At 36.3% G+C, this 19,264-nt stretch overlaps 1 protein-coding gene across 4 annotated transcripts in view; it reads right to left on the bottom strand.

Moving 5' to 3' along the window:
- fbln1 (fibulin 1) overlaps positions 1-19,264 on the bottom strand; it is a 43,371-nt gene that overhangs the window by 14,477 nt on the left and 9,630 nt on the right. For 2 of the 4 annotated variants that reach the window (XM_039647946.2, XM_039647945.2), the window contains exons 5-15: positions 18,553-18,594; positions 18,377-18,466; positions 16,768-16,905; positions 16,256-16,393; positions 16,006-16,149; positions 14,971-15,096; positions 14,038-14,163; positions 13,201-13,320; positions 10,647-10,778; positions 9,387-9,510; positions 1,192-1,337 (exon numbers count right to left, since the gene is read on the bottom strand). In XM_039647946.2, the coding sequence (XP_039503880.2) occupies positions 1,192-1,337; positions 9,387-9,510; positions 10,647-10,778; positions 13,201-13,320; positions 14,038-14,163; positions 14,971-15,096; positions 16,006-16,149; positions 16,256-16,393; positions 16,768-16,905; positions 18,377-18,466; positions 18,553-18,594 (1,326 nt within the window). Of the gene's footprint in view, positions 1-1,191; positions 1,338-5,663; positions 7,728-9,386; positions 9,511-10,646; positions 10,779-13,200; positions 13,321-14,037; positions 14,164-14,970; positions 15,097-16,005; positions 16,150-16,255; positions 16,394-16,767; positions 16,906-18,376; positions 18,467-18,552; positions 18,595-19,264 lie in introns of those variants that run through there. The other 2 variants (XM_039647947.2, XM_039647948.2) reach the window with 2 other exon arrangements.

The following is a 19,264-nucleotide window of genomic DNA, read 5'->3' as shown; positions in this document are numbered from 1 at the left end:
TGATTTATATATAATTTTCACTCAGAAATTGCAAGTAAATTTCTCAAACAATTGCAAAGAGACGGCAAGTGACACACTGAATTACATGTGGAAATTTTGAAGTTGAAAAACTGAAATAGTATTTCCCTGTAAAAAAATCAACTTTGTTTTATACGGAGGCGTATTACATTCACTTGAAGAAAAAAATCTAACTTGTTAATTCAGAAAAACAGAGCAAAAACTTTTTTTCTCACGAAAAATTAACTCATTAATTCAGAAAAACAGCAAAAAAAATTTCTCATGAAAAATTAACTCATTAATTCAGAAAAACAGCAAAAAAAATATATTTTTTCTCATGAAAAATTAACTCATTAATTCAGAAAAACAGCAAAAAAAATATTTTTTCTCATGAAAAATTAACTCATTAATTCAGAAAAACAGAGAATTTTTTTTCTCATGAAAAATTAATTAACTCGTTAATTCAGAAAAACAGTAGATTTGTTTCTTCAAGTGAATGCAATACGCCACCGTAGTTTTATTTACAACTTGGAAAAATCTTTTTTAGAGCGTGGTGCTGTGATGTGTTCAGAATTGAAGAATTGGCTTTTGTTATGTCTATCTATCGGTCTGTCTGTCATTCATTCTGTCTGTCTATATCGTTCTATCTATCGTTTGTTCAGTCGTTCTATATCATTCGTTAAGTCGGTTGTCTATTATTCTATCTATTGTTCGTTCTATCGTTCATTTGTTCATTCGTTCTACCTTCTGTTCGTTCAACCTATCGTTCGTTCGTTTGCTCTACCTTGCATTCGTTAGTTCATTCTTTTGTTCGATCTATCGTTATTCCTGTCTTTCGTTCTGTCAAGTTGTTTTCAAAACGTTTAGACATTTAAAGTTTGTCTTGACAAACTTAGTTACGCAATTACAAAATAAATTTTTTTCTTGACCTCCAGTTCATTTTAATTCTGCTTATAATTTATAGACACGTTTTAATCCTCATCCGGTTTGCTACCTCAATTCAACTTAAAAATTCGGGAATCGAACTGGAATATATTCGTAAATCTCAAGTTCACTTTAAAGATTGACAGTTTAACCAACTAGATTTTTAGATTTTAGAACATTTTAGATTAAAATTATACAATAATTTAAAATTTGTTTTGGATGAATTTATTTCAACAACAAAATTATCCAATTAATTTTCATGGCTGGTACCTTCTGGCTTGTTGAATTCTCTGAAGGTGGGAAGCGAGATGGCCGTGTGTGAAGTGGACAAGATGGGGTCGAGCACGCAGGAGATGTCATTGGGCTGGCAGGACTTCACACACCGTATAAAATCTGCACGGTCCACCCTCGGCCTGCTGGAGGAAGTCAATTAAAGTTAATACAAAACTTTTGCGATATATTTTCTAAATTTCGCTAAAAAACTATTGCGAAATGACGCCGTTTCCATTAATCGATGTTACTGTATGCGACTAAAAGGTGAAACTATATATTATATAGACTCATTACATGCAGAGTGAGATATTTCAAGCCTTTATTTGTTATAATTTTGATGATTATTATGACTTACATATAACCTTTTCACAATATTCTAATTTTGAATTTGGGGTTTTCATATCTGTAAGCCATAATCATCACAACTATAACAAATAAAGGCTTGAAATATCTCACTTTGCATGTAATGAGTCTATATAACATATTAGTTTCACCTTTTAAGTTCAATTACTGAAATAAATGAACTTTTGCACCATATTCTAATTTTTAAAGTATGAGTTTAATGAACTCTCTCTCTCGTCTTCTGTCCAATGAAAAAGAATGATCGACTTTTGATCGATGTCAGATGAGCTGTAAATGCAAAAAAAAAAAAAAAAAAAACGGTTTCCATTGTTCGCAGTTTTGCGAAATATTCCTTTTTCTAATTTCCTGAGAAACCCTCATGCGAATGTAAAAACGTGCAAATTTAATTGTGTCTTCTGGGATCTGCCAGAGGAATGCATAGTAATGATGCAGGATTCGGTTTCCCCGTCGATGACGACATGCTAAAGCTAAAGCGCTCCAGACACAGTTGAGCCCATTGTGAGATGACTTGAGCAAACAGGCCGTGATCTCTGGTGATGACTGGGTAAAATAATCTGTCTTTAGTTGAGGCTCTCCAACAAGTGGACGGCTTCCAGCAGAACCCACCACAGAACCAAGCACCCAGCGGGCGGGCGAAACCTTTACTACATAAATATTATTTGCACAAACACACTGGCCATTCTTAATATGGAGCTCATAACACAAACAATCAGGATTTGGGGGGTAAAGAATCAGAACAGAAAACGAGGAGAGGCCAAAACTCACACCACAGGAGAATCGGCGGTCGAGTTTCCTGTTAGCCACTCATGGGTTTTTTAAGTTGTGACATTGATATAAAACTTTTTCCAGAAAAATGTTTGGTTTAGCGGAGCATTCCCAGTCCGGCATCCCAAAATCTCATGTGGAATTTAACTTTACATATATATTATCTGTCTTTTAATAGGAAATGTACAAGGGAGCTGTTTGAACTTTATTTGACGCTGCGTTTGCGTAATCAAGAGCAGGCTTTGCATCACTAATGAGATCGTGTTAATTGTTTGTCCTTGGCAGTAATGAGATTAAATTGTTAAATCATTTTTTTTTTGTATTTATTCTATATTGAATATATATTTTATCATACCTAATCTCATTTACCATCATCAATTGCTCACTTAAAGTCTATAAAGCTATACATTATTAAAGAAACTAATCATTTAAATACAATTTTGAGCAAAAACGATTATTCATTCTGTACATTCTCATTTTGTAAAGTCTCGAACATTTAAAATAATTGCAAATATTACACTTTTGTGATAGTTTGTCTAAAAAGAAAATTCTAATTATTTTCATTTGTTTAGACAAAATATTATATAATTAATAATATGAATACAAAATATTAGTTTTATGATTTTGTCAAAATAAAACACTAAAATTACTATTACGTATTTCGACAGAATATATTTTCAAATTTAATAGTAATAATTTGGGTGGTTTTAAGTTTAGACAAAACATTAAAAAACTAACATTTTTAATCTGCCATTCAACCTAAAAGGTGAAACTAATATATTATATAGACTCATTACATGCAAAGTGAGATATTTGAGATATTTCTTAAACGTTTGAAAACCCCAAATTCAAAGGTTTTCATAACTTTAAGCCTCAATCATCAAAATTATAACAAATAAAGGCTTGAAATATCTCACTTTGCATGTAATGTCTCTATATAATATATTAGTTTCACCTTTTAAGTTGAATTACTGAAATTAACTTTTGCACCATATTCTAATTTTCAGAGTTTCCCCTGTATATGAATGCACATTTGAATATACATGAGCGCAGGCATGTAGTCTTTATTTACAAATTGACCTTAACAGATGACCTTAAATTTATAATACAGAATTTTTTTTACCAGAATAATTAGACAATGTTTTATCTGCACAGAGGTAAAGTCATGGTGACTTTAAAGTGGACAGCTCTAGTGAAGTTCGCAGACACCGTCTCTGAGCGCTTTGATCGGATGCAGGAGTTGCAGTGAAACCCCAAAGCTCGGATCGGGTTACGGGCGTTTGTACAGCGAGAGGGGAGAAGCCCCTGACAGAGCAGTCGAGCCACCGCTGGGCACGGATCTGTAATTAGCAATTAGCGGGTGGGTCCACGTTTTGCTTAGGCCTGAGCCAAAGCCACAAAATGTTCTCCTGCTTTATAATACCTAACTTGTGCACGACATGCCGAGCGAGAAAGATGGAGAACGAGGGGCAAGCGGCACAAATAACATCAAAGCTAACATTGTGGCGAACGCCGCTGGGGGGAATCCATCGCGCGCTCACGTGAGCAGAAACGCTAAATCCCCATGTGTGACTTGAGGGGAAAAACATGGCTTTTGGACGGGCCGTGTTTCTGGTCAAGCAAAAGTTCTCTTTTTCTCTCTGGTAATTATTATTTATAGTCAGTGTCTTGATAGCGCACCAACACAAACACTGCGGCCCATCGTTTCTCGGTGCACGGCGGCGATGTAGCTTCACCACAAATTGTTCAGACCACTGTCCAAAGCCCAGAATCCCATAATTCACTGTCAGAAAGTGTGTGTGTGTGATAGGGGGGAGAAGAAAACCCATCGAGATGCCACCTAGCGGTGTGAGGGACCTTTATAGTGGCCCTGTTCTGCTGTAAAGCTACTCATTTCTTCAACATGGAATACACTCATTTTCTTATGATCTACACTACAGCATCACCTTTTTTAATCTATAAAGGATTCAGTTTCTCTAAACCACTCGTTTCCAAGAACCTACTCTGCTCTGATTGGTCAGATGGCCCATGTTGTGATTGGTCTACTCTGCTCTGATTGGTCAAGTGGCCCAGTCTGTTGTGATTGAATCTGGCTTAGGTGATACACACAGTGACAATGGCATTGTTCTTTTGCTAGGGTGATGTAGATGGTTGCTACGGTGTTGCTAGAATGTTCCTAGGGTGTTTTAGGGTGTTGCTCAATGGTTCTTATTATATTTTAGGTGGTTGCTAAGGAATTCCTCGATTATTGCAAGTGTTGTAGAGACGGTTTCCCAACCCAGATGTTTCCAAATGTTAACCATCGCAAACAGCAAACAGATCAAAACAGATCAGTATGACTTTACAAAAATTTAAATATAAAATTAAAAAAATAAAACAAAATGAGAACATTAAAAATAAAACTGAATCGAATCATTTTTTTCACAACCTGTAAATACTGTTAGTACATTTGACAACTTTTGTTTACTTTACTTTTCAAATGTTTTGTTTATCCCCAATTACGAGTATTATTTAGCATTTTAGGATCATTTTGAGCACAAACATTCATGTAAATTGTTTAGTTGATTATTTTAGCATGTTTTACCTAGCAGGCAGACGTGTTAACATTCTCATTGATTACATATCACTGATATTAAGCCTATAGTGTTTTATTAATATTTTGAATTATGTTTTATATTTTCAGTTATTTCAGTCTTTTTATTATTTATTTAAAAAAATAGTAGCCTAATTTTGTGTTTTTGTCACTGATCTATATAATGTCATTACATATATAGACATTTTTTCCGTTTTTGTTTGTTTTTTTTGTTTGTTTGTTTTTTAAATAGGTCTATGTAGTTTTTATCAAGTTTATTTTGTTGTATTTTTTAATACTTCAGCTTAAGCCAAAGGACAATGAGAAATGTTGTCTGGTCAACTAGCTGAATTTTTATTTTATATTAAGTAGCCTAATGCAAATGGTGTTTTAATAGCTAACAAATTTACCCTGACTAGCCGTTAGCATCTTTTTAGATATCTCCTCAGTTCAAAGATCGACGTCATCAGATCGCTCCGTCTGTTTCTGGGTGAATGTTGGTGGATTAGCGGCTAATATATCCTTTAAATACAGGCTAAAGGGTTCAAATGCCTGGCTAATTATCCAGCTAACCACTTCAATGATTAATGGATGCTTCCTACATGACTAATTAAATGTTAATAAAATCGCGTCAGGGTGGCTAGTGCACATGACGTGTGTGGTAATTTTCCAACCGCCGTTCCCACTTTCCATTTCATCTCTCCACTGTATCATTAAAAAAAACTATTTAAAGCCAAAAATACATTTTTTAAATAAAATGCAAGAATCCTAAAGTACGTTCAATTTTATTAGAAAAGAATAGACTAAAAATAATAGAATATAATAATAAAAATGATTTTGACACCAGTTGTGATTTGCTTTGCCTAACAGCGCCATCTAGTGGCCTATAACATACAGGCGTTTGATTCAAGTCTCAGATTGATCTGATCACAGTTTGAAAGTAGTTTCATATACACTAGAGTACATAATGAACAGCAGTTTTGATACATGAAGAACATAATGTCAGGTAATATATTCCCATTAGACACCTGAGGAACTTTGCTTTCTGCAGTATAATGTTGCCTTCGAGTCTTCATGGGTTGTTGATCATATTTCTGAGTGCTTGTGAACGCCACAACAAAGTGTCCTTTACCTAAACGTAATGAACAAACCTTACCTGTTACTGTGCAGCATATTACCAGACAAGCCTTTTTAACTGATTATATGCTGCACTGTAACACAGCACATGTATTCTTGACTGTCATAATATGTCACTTCATTTCAGTAATCATTTTTACCATTTATGTGCATATTTTTATATATAAAAAAAATTGTGATTTGTTACCACTTTATGTGCACATTTTACTGCAAATGCATTTTATTTTACCACTTTATGTGCATAAGCACATTTAAAAAAAAGAATTTATTGGTATTTTTCACCAGTTTGTGCATATTTTACTTCAAATACATTTTAATTTGTGAACTATTTACCAGTTTACGTGCATATTTGACTGCAAATACGTTTTTAATTGGTGACATTTTTAACCCTTTTATGTACATATTTTACTGCAAATTAATAGTTTTAATTCATTGCAATTTTTCTAGCATGTTATGTGCATATTTTCCTCACTGAAAATATTTTTTGTGCATTTGTGCAAATTTGTGCATTTTTTACCATTTTATGCACACATATGTTATGCAATGTAATATTCAGCTCTTTTTATGATGTATTCATCACGTAACTCTCCAGTTTATTGTTTTTAAATGTTCTGCAAAGCATGTCTGAATTAGCAACAGTAACCAAGTGGGGGCGGAGCTTAGCGAATGGTCAATTCGAAGTGAAGGCAAATCAGTATCAGTGTTATCTTAATATTATTTATATACTATAATATTTTAATTAAAAACACTTAATCACGTTGTAATTAAAATAGGGGAGGTTTCCAGAAGGACTTGAAGGCAACATTAGACAAGATACCAGAGGCGCATCGGAGCGTCTACTTTAAAGGTGCAGTGTGTAATATTTAGCGGCATCTAGTGGTGAGGTTGTGAATTATACCCAACAGAAGTTACAGTGGCCGACAGGAAGTGAAGCACAGAGTAGCCAGTTAAACAACAAAGATAAAGTATAAGAAATTTGGTTTACTTGATAATTCAGTAAAACAATGTTAGTTGTAATATTATTGTTACTTGTTCATCATTGTGTCAATGTTTTATTGGCTGACTTTAGCTATAGCTACTTTACATGAAGAACAAGACAGAGACAAAATGCTTTTGTCCTTTCAGGGCCACCGTGTCAATAAGGGACCTGCGGTGTATGTAGAGAGAAACGACTCATTCTAAGCTAATAAACACATACCGCTTCATTAAGTAAGCTCTTTATACACCACTTTATGTTTATGATATTGCATTTCTGTCAACAGATCCTCCTAAATATTACACACTGCACCTTTAATGAAGCTCTGCGCTAATAAAACACTGGTTTCATTCAGTGATGGCGTTGCTCGGCTCGTCGGGGGTTACAAACAAGCGTATCTTGAAGAGGTAAACGCTAAGGTGTCCGAATCGCCTCAGTTTCATCTCCAGAGAGATTTCAAAGTCCTGAGGAAGCGTGATGGGTTTCTGAACCACCAACACGCCCCCGTGATCCACGCGTTTGGCCGAGAAGAAGCCTCCCTGGTTCCCGTCCACGATGGCCACCTCGATGTCGTCCCCGAGCGCCGAGTTGGACGGGCCCATGCGGAAGATGTTGGTGGGAATGGGGATTTTGGTGGGGAATGTCAGGTGGTAGTAGGTAATTCTCACAGGCAAGGCCAGGCACTCGCTAGTCAGATTACAAGGCAAGCGCTCACAGCGACTGCGAAGGGGAGAAACACGTGGGAGAAGAGAGAAGAGAAAGAGGGGTTAGAACGGTGCACGACATGCGGAGGAGTGTGTGATTTTAGGGGGAGGGGTTTGTTTGAGGGGGGAGGAGCATTCACAGTGACATCACACTCTAAAAAACGCTGGGTTGTTTTAACCCAATTTTTTATTTATTTAAATTTAACCCAATTTTCGGTCAAATGTGGACAAACCCAAACTTCGGGGTAAAAATGTAATTAATAAATTTTAACCCAACGCTTGGGTTTGTTTGTCCATATCTGACCCAAAGTTGGGTTGAAACAACCCAGCATTTTTTTTTAAGAGTGCACAGACCGACACAACTCTAATAGAGCGCAACAGCCGGAAGGAAAAAATCCCACTTCTTTTCTACACAGAGACGCTTAAAGGGGGGTTCATTTCCATGTTAGCCTCTGTGTTATTTATCAGCGGAGACAGGTTTCAAAAATGTTCATCCAGTCGGTCCAGTTGGATAGTTCGCCGGTGCTAGGCTAGCGCGAGTCAACGGTAACTGCTAGCCTGCTATTAAAAACAGTTTTACCCTCTCCACAGTTCACCAAAAGCACATTATAACACCAGACTATCGATAGAAATGTCTGTAGAGAGAATAATGTTAGAGAGAAATCAAAAATCAAACTACTATTTGTAAGAAATCAAACTACCCTTGGAAGTGGAAATGAGGCCCGATGTCAAAAATCCTGAACGACCCCTTTAAATATTGCGATTCATCTCGGATCAAGTCGGCATGGTTCAATTTGCATTGAAACGTTTTTTTGGGGGAGAAAATTAATGTGAAAAAATACTTCCGGAACTGTTGCGCTCCTATCGATGGGGGATATTAATGATATTAATGGTATTAATGAAACGTTGTGCACAGTTCATGCATTGCGCTCATGCACAGTGTGATCAGCAGATATTCATGCCTTCCTGCGACATCTGAGCTGTACATCAACTCCTTCAAGATATATATGCACTAATACTTGCATAATTTAGTATTATTTATTTATTTGTCATTTTGTTTCTTGACAAATATATTTATATATTTATAAATCAAATATATATGTATATTTTGTATTATATTTTTATGTGTCCATGTTCAGTGGAAAATTTTAATTATTTAAATTAAATGATATATATATATATATATATATATATAGGTTTTTTTACATTTAAAAAAGTACAAGTTTGAGTGCTGTCAAATATAAATATACAAATATATACAACCTTTTGTTAGATGCGATTAATCCTATTTAATTTATATAGTTAATTTGATATATATTTATTTTACATATTATTTTTTAAATAATTATACTTCAAATAAATTTAAATAGTCATAAATGTAATAAAATTATATTTTTTATATATTTATATAATATTTAAAATATTGTATATTTTATATATATTTTCCTTATGATTTTTAATATTATTATTTTAATATTAATTATTTGTATAAAATTTGCATTTTCTTTGTTTGTATTCAGTGGAAAGGTTACATTTTTAAAAAGATTTGGAAACCGACCCTCAGGTATGACCAATATTAAAGTTAACGGAAATTCAATATTGGATTCAATATTGCATTTGTTTAAAGTCCTTTTTCTGTTGTAAACTGGTCAGAGTTGTTCTGGTTGTCACTCACGTGTCTCCCGAGCGCCTGTAGTTTGCCGGACAGTCGAAGCTCAGGCATTTATATCCACCCTGGATGTTAAAGCAGCTCTGGGATTCTGTGCAGGCGTGAGTCCCGGTCACACACTCATCGATATCTGCTCGGGAACATCAATATTAGTGTTGGTCTCGATGATTAAATAAAGCACTTTATTTACAGTGATTTGACCATGTTTAAAGCCAGGGATAGTTCACCCAAAAATGAAACTTCTGTCATTAATTACTCACCCTGATCGTCATTCATCATGTAAAGCGGATTGTGTCTCATCAGAATACGCGCAATACATTTGGATTAGTTTTACGATCACTTTATAACATTATTGAAGCATTAAAGTGGTAGTTGCTTATCAATGGAGAAACAGAAATCTCTCAGATTTCATCAAAAATATCTTCATTTGTTTTCTGAAGATCTTTGGAGGTTTGGAACGACATGAGGGCAGAATTATAATTTTTGGGTGAACTGTCACTTTAAGGGCTTTTGCCACGGTGTAATATGACAAATTATGCACGTTATTTGTGAAATTGATGGTTTTGACCAATTTCTTATGAATTGTGACCAATGACACTCGGTTACTAAAACTGAAAAAAATAAGCATATAAAAGTGTATTTTTTAATATTAATGAAATAAAATATAATATTTAAATAATATATAATTATATTTATTTTATTGAATATATAATTATATTTATTTTATTGAGAACATAGTATACTTATTGCATATTTATTTTCAATTATTTATATTAACATTTTTAAGTATATATCATATAAATATATATAAAATATAATTTAATTAATTATTATGATTTGTTACTTATTCAATATTATTTATAATAAATACATCTTTAATATTATTATTTATTTAATATTATTATTTAATGTTTATTTATTTATTATGTAATTTGTATAATAACCCTAGTTAACTTCATTAGTTAACACTAACTAAGAATGAACAATACTTTTACAGCATTTATTAATCTCATGTTAATTTCAACATTTACTAATCCATTATTTAAATCAAAGGTTGTATTTGTTATCGTTAGTTAATGCACCGTGGAACTAACATGAATTTTTATTAACTAAGATGAATAATTACTGTAACAAATGTATGGTTAGTTCGTGTTAGTTAATACATTATCTAATGTAAACTAATGAACTCTGTTGTAAAGTGTTACTGATTCCTGTGTTGTGTGACAGTATATGACACTGTGATCCTGATAAGAGTGTGTTCCTGACCCTGGCAGCTGCGTCCGTTGGGAGCAAGTGTGTATCCGGTGGCGGGACATGTGCAGTGAAAGCTTCCTGGTGTGTTGTAGCATCGGTAAGAGCAGATGTGTCCCCCGGTGGGCAGCGCACACTCGTCGATGTCTGGAGATCAAAACACACTGTGTGAATGATGGAGTGGAACAGCAAACACAAGCCCTAAACTGGCCTGTCAATCATCCCATCACCGTACACTGGCCTGTCAATCATCCTGGCCTGTCAATCATCCTATCACCGTAAACTGGCCTGTCAATCATCCTATCACCGTAAACTGGCCTGTCAATCATCCTGTCACCGTAAACTGGCCTGTCAATCATCCTGTCACCGTAAACTGGCCTGTCAATCATCCTGTCACCGTAAACTGGCCTGTCAATCATCCTGTCACCGTAAACTGGCCTGTCAATCATCTTGTCACCGTAAACTGGCCTGTCAATCATCCTGTCACCGTAAACTGGCCTGTCAATCATCCTGTCACCGTAAACTGGCCTGTCAATCATCCTGTCACCGTAAACTGGCCTGTCAATCATCTTGTCACCGTAAACTGGCCTGTCAATCATCCTGTCACCGTAAACTGGCCTGTCAATCATCCTGTCACCGTAAACTGGCCTGTCAATCATCTTGTCACCGTAAACTGGCCTGTCAATGGCCTGTCAATCATCCTGTCACCGTAAACTGGCCTGTCAATCATCTTGTCACCGTAAACTGGCCTGTCAATCATCCTGTCACCGTAAACTGGCCTGTCAATCATCCTGTCACCGTAAACTGGCCTGTCAATCATCCTGTCACCGTAAACTGGCCTGTCAATCATCTTGTCACCGTAAACTGGCCTGTCAATCATCCTGTCACCGTAAACTGGCCTGTCAATCATCCTGTCACCGTAAACTGGCCTGTCAATCATCCTGTCACCGTAAACTGGCCTGTCAATCATCCTGTCACCGTAAACTGGCCTGTCAATCATCTTGTCACCGTAAACTGGCCTGTCAATCATCTTGTCACCGTAAACTGGCCTGTCAATCATCTTGTCACCGTAAACTGGCCTGTCAATCATCTTGTCACCGTAAACTGGCCTGTCAATCATCTTGTCACCGTAAACTGGCCTGTCAATCATCCTGTCACCGTAAACTGGCCTGTCAATCATCCTGTCACCGTAAACTGGCCTGTCAATCATCCTGTCACCGTAAACTGGCCTGTCAATCATCCTGTCACCGTAAACTGGCCTGTCAATCATCTTGTCACCGTAAACTGGCCTGTCAATCATCTTGTCACCGTAAACTGGCCTGTCAATCATCCTGTCACTGTAAACTGGCCTGTCAATCATCTTGTCACAGTAAACTGGCCTGTCAATCATCCTGTCACCGTAAACTGGCCTGTCAATCATCCTGTCACCGTAAACTGGCCTGTCAATCATCCTGTCACTGTAAACTGGCCTGTCAATCATCTTGTCACAGTAAACTGGCCTGTCAATCATCCTGTCACCGTAAACTGGCCTGTCAATCATCTTGTCACCGTAAACTGGCCTGTCAATCATCTTGTCACTGTAAACTGGCCTGTCAATCATCTTGTCACAGTAAACTGGCCTGTCAATCATCCTGTCACCGTAAACTGGCCTGTCAATCATCCTGTCACCGTAAACTGGCCTGTCAATCATCTTGTCGCTGTAAACTGGCCTGTCAATCATCCCGTCACCGTAAACTGGCCTGTCAATCATCCTGTCACCGTAAACTGGCCTGTCAATCATCCTGGCCTGTCAATCATCCTGTCACCGTAAACTGGCCTGTCAATCATCTTGTCACCGTAAACTGGCCTGTCAATCATCTTGTCACTGTAAACTGGCCTGTCAATCATCTTGTCACAGTAAACTGGCCTGTCAATCATCCTGTCACCGTAAACTGGCCTGTCAATCATCCTGTCACCGTAAACTGGCCTGTCAATCATCTTGTCGCTGTAAACTGGCCTGTCAATCATCCCGTCACCGTAAACTGGCCTGTCAATCATCCTGTCACCGTAAACTGGCCTGTCAATCATCCTGGCCTGTCAATCATCCTGTCACCGTAAACTGGCCTGTCAATCATCTTGTCGCTGTAAACTGGCCTGTCAATCATCCTGTCACCGTAAAATGGCCTGTCAATCATCTTGTCGCTGTAAACTGGCCTGTCAATCATCTTGTCGCTGTAAACTGGCCTGTCAATCATCTTGTCACAGTAAACTGGCCTGTCAATCATCCTGTCACCGTAAACTGGCCTGTCAATCATCCTGTCACCGTAAACTGGCCTGTCAATCATCTTGATCTTGATTCATCTTGTCAAAGATGAAATCCTCCTCCTGTTTGTAGTTCCTCCTCCAAAGCGCAATGAATTGTGGGTAATATTAGCCTTTATAGTGAACACGGATCCACACTTTGAAAATCCACCGGGAATAGTAGATCGTTTCAACATATATGTTTTGGGACACACTTATTCTAATCTCACACACTGTTTAGGATGGATAGAGTGGACATTGAGACGCAGGGACAGTCTCAGACACTCACCTTCACAGGTGATCCCGTCCACATCACTCAGCTGGTAACCACGGCGACAGTAACACTGATAGGACCCGTAAACATTGGCGCACTCCTGACTGCAGGGGGCGCTCTCGCACTCATCGAGGTCTGCAAGTAAACAACAGGACAGGGAATGAACCAAGGCTGACTGAGCTGATTACTAAGGCCCGGTCACACCAAGAACGGTAACTATATTTGCGTCCACACTTGACGAACGATAACGGTCTGTTTATTCGATGCTCGCGCGTTGCGGTTTCGAAGTGTGTACAACGTCATTGCACATGTTTTTGTTGTGTTTACATGGCTTTAACCAGCAGATGTCCTCAGCATGAGTGAAGCGTGTAATCCAGCTAATAATCTAACAGTGAATTTACTGTAGCTAACATAGTTAATATAGTGGAATAAAAACAACACAGTCTTTTTCACCGCAACTTCGAAGGAATCAAGACAATGTTGTTGAAACGAGAACTGGAAACCTGAGGGAAAACTTAAACCGTTTATTCAGAGGGATGATTGTTTTTCACGTTCTTGAAAAGTGGCTTGACTTGTCAAACAATGGTGGATTTATCTGGACCTCGGTGATTAACTTCTCCTTTTTAAATGCCCAAGCCCGTTAATTAGAATGGATTCTGATTGGCTGTCAGTGTTTATCGTTCAACAGCTGGAAAAAAAACGTTCCGAAAGTGATCCCAACGATATCGTTATCGGTATAGGCGTGGTGTGACTCTGCTACTCTTTAATATCGTGAACGAATTTTAGGACTATATCTTTATCGTTATTGTCCTTGGTGTGAGCGGGCCTGTAGTTCCAAGGGTTTTGCGGTACCGTCGCAGTTCCTGGCGTCGCTGGCCAGCTTGAAGCCGGTGGTGCAGCTGCACTTGTAGGAGCCCAGGATGTTTTCACACTTGTGTGCACAGAGTCGGCCCGGATAGTTCCTGCACTCGTTGATGTCTGATGTTCAGGAGAAAGGAATACGGCATTTAGATCAACAGGGGTCAAGCAAAAGGTGCATTAAAATAATAATGCTAATGCTAATGCAATATATATATATATATATATATATATATATAACTTAAAATAATGATATTATACAAATTAATGAATGTTAAATTTTATTTTTAGTTTTCTAAAATTAAATAATATGTTGTGTAATAAATAATTATGTATAAATAAAATATAAAATGTATTATATTTTAATGATTTAAATAAAATTATATATATATATATATATATATATATATATATATATATATATATATATATATATATACTGTATATATACTTGAAATATTTTAAATAATTACAAATTATAATAAGTATAATTTAATAACAAAATAATAATATTAAATTAATATAATATTTAATTATATTTAATGATAAATATATATTATATATATGTATATATATATATATATATATATATATATATATATATTATTCTTTAAAATATTTCAAGTACATATGCATATATACTTGACATTTTAAACAATTATAATAATTATATTATAATTAATATAATTAAATTATATATATATATATATATATATATATATAATTACATTATTTAATTAATATTTTGTTAATTATTTAAGTTAAATATAAATAATTACAATATATATATATATATATATATATATATATATATATATATATATATATATATATATATATATAATAACTATATATATATATATTTTATTTTATATAAAATGATTATTAAAATTTGAACCTACGACCTTTGACCTCTTAACCACTGACCTTCACAGGATCTGGTAATGCTGTTGAAGACGAAGCCGGACCTGCACTCGCATCGGTACGAGCCCAACAGATTAATACAGCCGTGACCGTCACAGGAGTTATCAGGACCCGCACACTCGTCGATATCTGAGGCAAGAGTCATCATCAGAGCTCATATTCATATTCTCTTAAAGAGACAGACTCACTTAATCAGTGGAAACTCTCAGACCTAGCAAAATATGCCATTCATAACCCATTTTATTTCCATAATGTTTTGCATTTCCTGAGTGACGACTTAAATATATTTATATCGATTTTTTGGGTGAAACTGAGAGCTGGAATTTTTTCTCAAATAAGAAGATTTCTTTTTTTATTATTTTATTTTTTATTTAGTCACTTATAAAGTTCACTTATAACATTAATTATACCTTTAAGAATTCTGTGTATACATATATTGTATATTAAATTATGTTCATTATAAATGTATATAATTATATTAAAATTGCACAAACATAATATATGTACTTTGTAGTATATATATACTGTATATATATATAGTTTTTATATAGATTAATTCGTGTTTTCTTTCTTTTGAAGTCTTAGAGATTTTCCAGCATTTTTATTATTTGATATTATTTTTTTTTTACTAGTGACACATTTTGTGCTAAGTAATATAATTAATAATATAATCAAAATAAATATTCTATATACATATTATTTTTTGATATATTATAATCTTAGATTTCCAGCATTTTTATTATTTGATTTTTTATTTTGTTCACTGAAGAAAAATTATAATATAAGTGACACATTGTGTGCTATATAATAAAATTATATATAGAATAATTATTTTGATTATGTTATTTATTATATTATTAATTTATTTGGGTGTTATTATATTATTTATGAGACTAATTAAAATATACACTACTAATTAATTTAATTATACTAATTAAAAGTTGCACCGGTATATTGCTATATATTTTTCCCCAAAATATTTTTCTAACGTTTAGTTTTCTAATGTTTACATGCGATGTCATGTGTGTGTGTGTTTACCGACGCAGCGAGTTCCCTGTGCGTTCAGATGGTATCCGCGACCACAGTTCACAGACTGTCTCTGGCAGGTGAAGGAGCCGACGGTGTTAAAGCACATGTGACCCGTCGGACACGGGCCCGTCACACTCAGACACTCGTTTATATCTGTCACACACAAGAACACACACAGCGTTAGAGAGTGTAACAGGCTCTTACACACTCGTTTATATCTGTCACACATACACAGAGTGTAACACACAAACGTTCTCACCGATGCAGCTGCCGAGAGCGTCCTGAATGAACCCCTCGCCGCACTGCATTCTGGGCCGGCAGCGGAAAGACCCGACTGAGTTCTGGCACAGCATCTCGGCTCCGCAGTTATGAGTGCCCGTCTCACACTCATCAATGTCTGAAACAGCACACACACACACATTGTATCTTTGTTTATTTATTATATTATTATTAAGGGGACGAGTCACATGTGGGTTATAGGGCTGCACAATTCATCCAAATCAAGATCGCCATTATGGCTGCGATAATCAAATCAAATAAGTAATATATATTAATATTTTAATTTTTTGGTATTTTTATTCAGTATTAATAATGAAAAATATATATATATATTTATATATAAATGTAGAGTTTTTGAATGCTGTGGCTCTAGTATGTTCTGAGTGTGTGTGTGTGTGTGTCTGACCTTCGCACTGCTCAGTGTGTTCTGTGTGTGTGTGTCTGATCTTTGCACTGATTGGTGTGTACTGACTGTGTGTGTGTGTGTCTGACCTTCGCACTGGTTGGAGTCGGTGAGCTCGTAGCCCGTCCCGCAGCTGACCTCTCTCTGACACCGGTACGAGCCGAGTGTGTTGATGCAGCGTTCGCCCGGACGGCACTGGTGAGCGCCCAACAAACACTCGTTGATGTCTGTCGAGACACACAGGCTGCGTTTACACACATCTGACACAGATCCGAGTTTGTTGTTTGTTTTTTGCATCCGATCTGAGCCACTTCCAAATGTGGTTTTAATTCGCATACAACATATCCGACATCCGACCTGCGTCTAAACACACACATATCCGATTCTCCTCTGAATTCAAGCCGCCACACGCGAGGACGACACGTTTATTCACAAAGATTTGTAATGTTGTATTATGAGGCAGACGTGTCTGTGTGCGCTCGCTCACGGGTTTATATTTAGATGGGAACTTTATATTTGGTGACTTTATTCCACTTCTAGATCTGAGCTGTAGATAAACGAAAATCATAAAGCACATTCATGAGCCTGGCAAATAATCATGAATTTTATAAATCATTTGAATAGCACGGCCATTGAAAACCATGTGCATAGAAAAAAGATCACCCGAAAATAATTAATATAAACACAGATATCGGATACCAGTCCTGTGTGAAGTGAATGCAAACGGATATGGACAAAAGAAGGGATCTGTGTATTAAAGGGATAGTTCACTTTGAAATTAATTTTTGATATGTTTTATCTTACCTCAAGGGCATCCAAGAAACCGTTCAAACCGTTGGTCAAACCGTTGTTGTCTGTCAGTCATATAATGGAGGTGAAGGGGGTCCTCAATCGGTTCACCTCAAAGAGCAGCACAGAGAAGTCCAAATTAAACATGATTTAATGACTCGTAAATGTAAGTACACATTGATGGCCTAAGACACGAAACGAGCGGTTTGTGTGAGAAAACGAACAGTATTTATATCGTTTTACCTCTTGTAATCATAGCCATGACAAAATGATGTGACGGCACGGGCGCTTCGGTCTCGGAAGTGATCGCTTGCGCGCCGACGTCACTCTTTGTTTATACAGAGATTTGGGAAGTTTTACCTTTCACTAAACATATTTAGATATACGGGAAACCACAATGGAAGACGATTTCGGTAAATCTAAATATGTTTAGTAAAAGGTAAAACTTCCGAAATCTCCGTGTAAATTTTGAGTGACGTCACACGCAAGCGATCACTTCCGGCGTAACATTGAACTGATTCAGTTCGGTTCAGCTGGACATTGAACAACTGATTCAAATCACTTGGATTACACGAGGTAAAAACCATATAAATACTGTTGATTTTCTCACACAAACCGCTCGTTTCGTGTCTTAGGCCATCAATGTGTACTTACATTTACGAGTCATTAAATCATGTTTAATTTGGACTTCTCTGTGCATGCTTTTTGGTGGACCCCCTTAGCCTCCAGTGTATTGGAAATGTAAAATTGAAAATACTGTGGAAACAAAGACACCTACATCTTGGATGTCCTTGAGGCAAGATAAAACATCAAAAATTAATTTCAAAGTGAACTATCCCTTTAAGACTTGCAGTGACTGCTCATGTGACTTGAATAAATGTGTAAGTTTACGGGTGGACACATACTAACCTTCACAGGTTTTTCTATCCGCCTTCAGCTTGTATCCCGCCAAACACACACAAGTGCCGTTCACACAAAGCCCGTTCACACAGCCCGCATCTTCAGTGCAAACACAGACATAACGTTAATGAGCCTACTCTAAAAACTCTAAAAATGTCTTTATAGGCTTATATAGTTCCAGATACCTTTGCATCGGTCGTCAGTTTTTGATGCATCGGGTTGTGCATCTGTCATTTTAACACACACACACAGTTAGTTAATGCATTACAGCTTTAGTCAGAGCTCCTCTGTGGCACTAGAGGGCAGCAGAGTCCAGTTATAGTGAGACTGTAATAGAGCTGGTAAGTCCCGCCCATCCGTAAAACTCCAAGTGGACCTCTAGGTTGAAAAAGCGTCAATGCAAGTGAATAATTCTTTTCTAATCCCGTTTGAATTTTGCAATGAATGTAACATATGTTGTCTGTGAATTTTTTTAATGTAATTTCTCATGTAACGAGTTTGACAGTATATTGTATGATTCTTTGGCTAGCAGTAAATTGTTAAATTGTAGCATTCTTAACACAAAACATTACATAAAAAATTCACAGACAACATATGTTCACATTCATTGCAAAATTCAAACGGGATTAGAAAATAATAATTTTCTCTCATTCACTTGCATTGACGATTTCTCAATCTAGAGGTCCAGCGGGGCTAGCGGAAGGGGCGGGACTTACCAGCTCTATAGAGACGGTGCATTTAGGCCACGCCCACACCGGGGGAGGGGTTGGGGTTTTGATAAATCCATTGACTTTGCATTGTGTGAAGATGCCTCCTCGTCACTTATAACAAAAAACAAACCAATGTCTGAAAGCTGCTGTGTGGCATACAGCAAACAAGCTAAACAACCCAGAAATA

The sequence above is a fragment of the Pimephales promelas genome, chromosome 25 (genome assembly GCF_988280905.1).
Source record: "Pimephales promelas chromosome 25, fPimPro1.hap1.1, whole genome shotgun sequence".
Lineage (NCBI taxonomy): Eukaryota > Metazoa > Chordata > Actinopteri > Cypriniformes > Leuciscidae > Pimephales > Pimephales promelas.
Note: the sequence above shows the minus strand (reverse complement) of the source record. Positions and strands in the feature narration are given on the sequence as shown.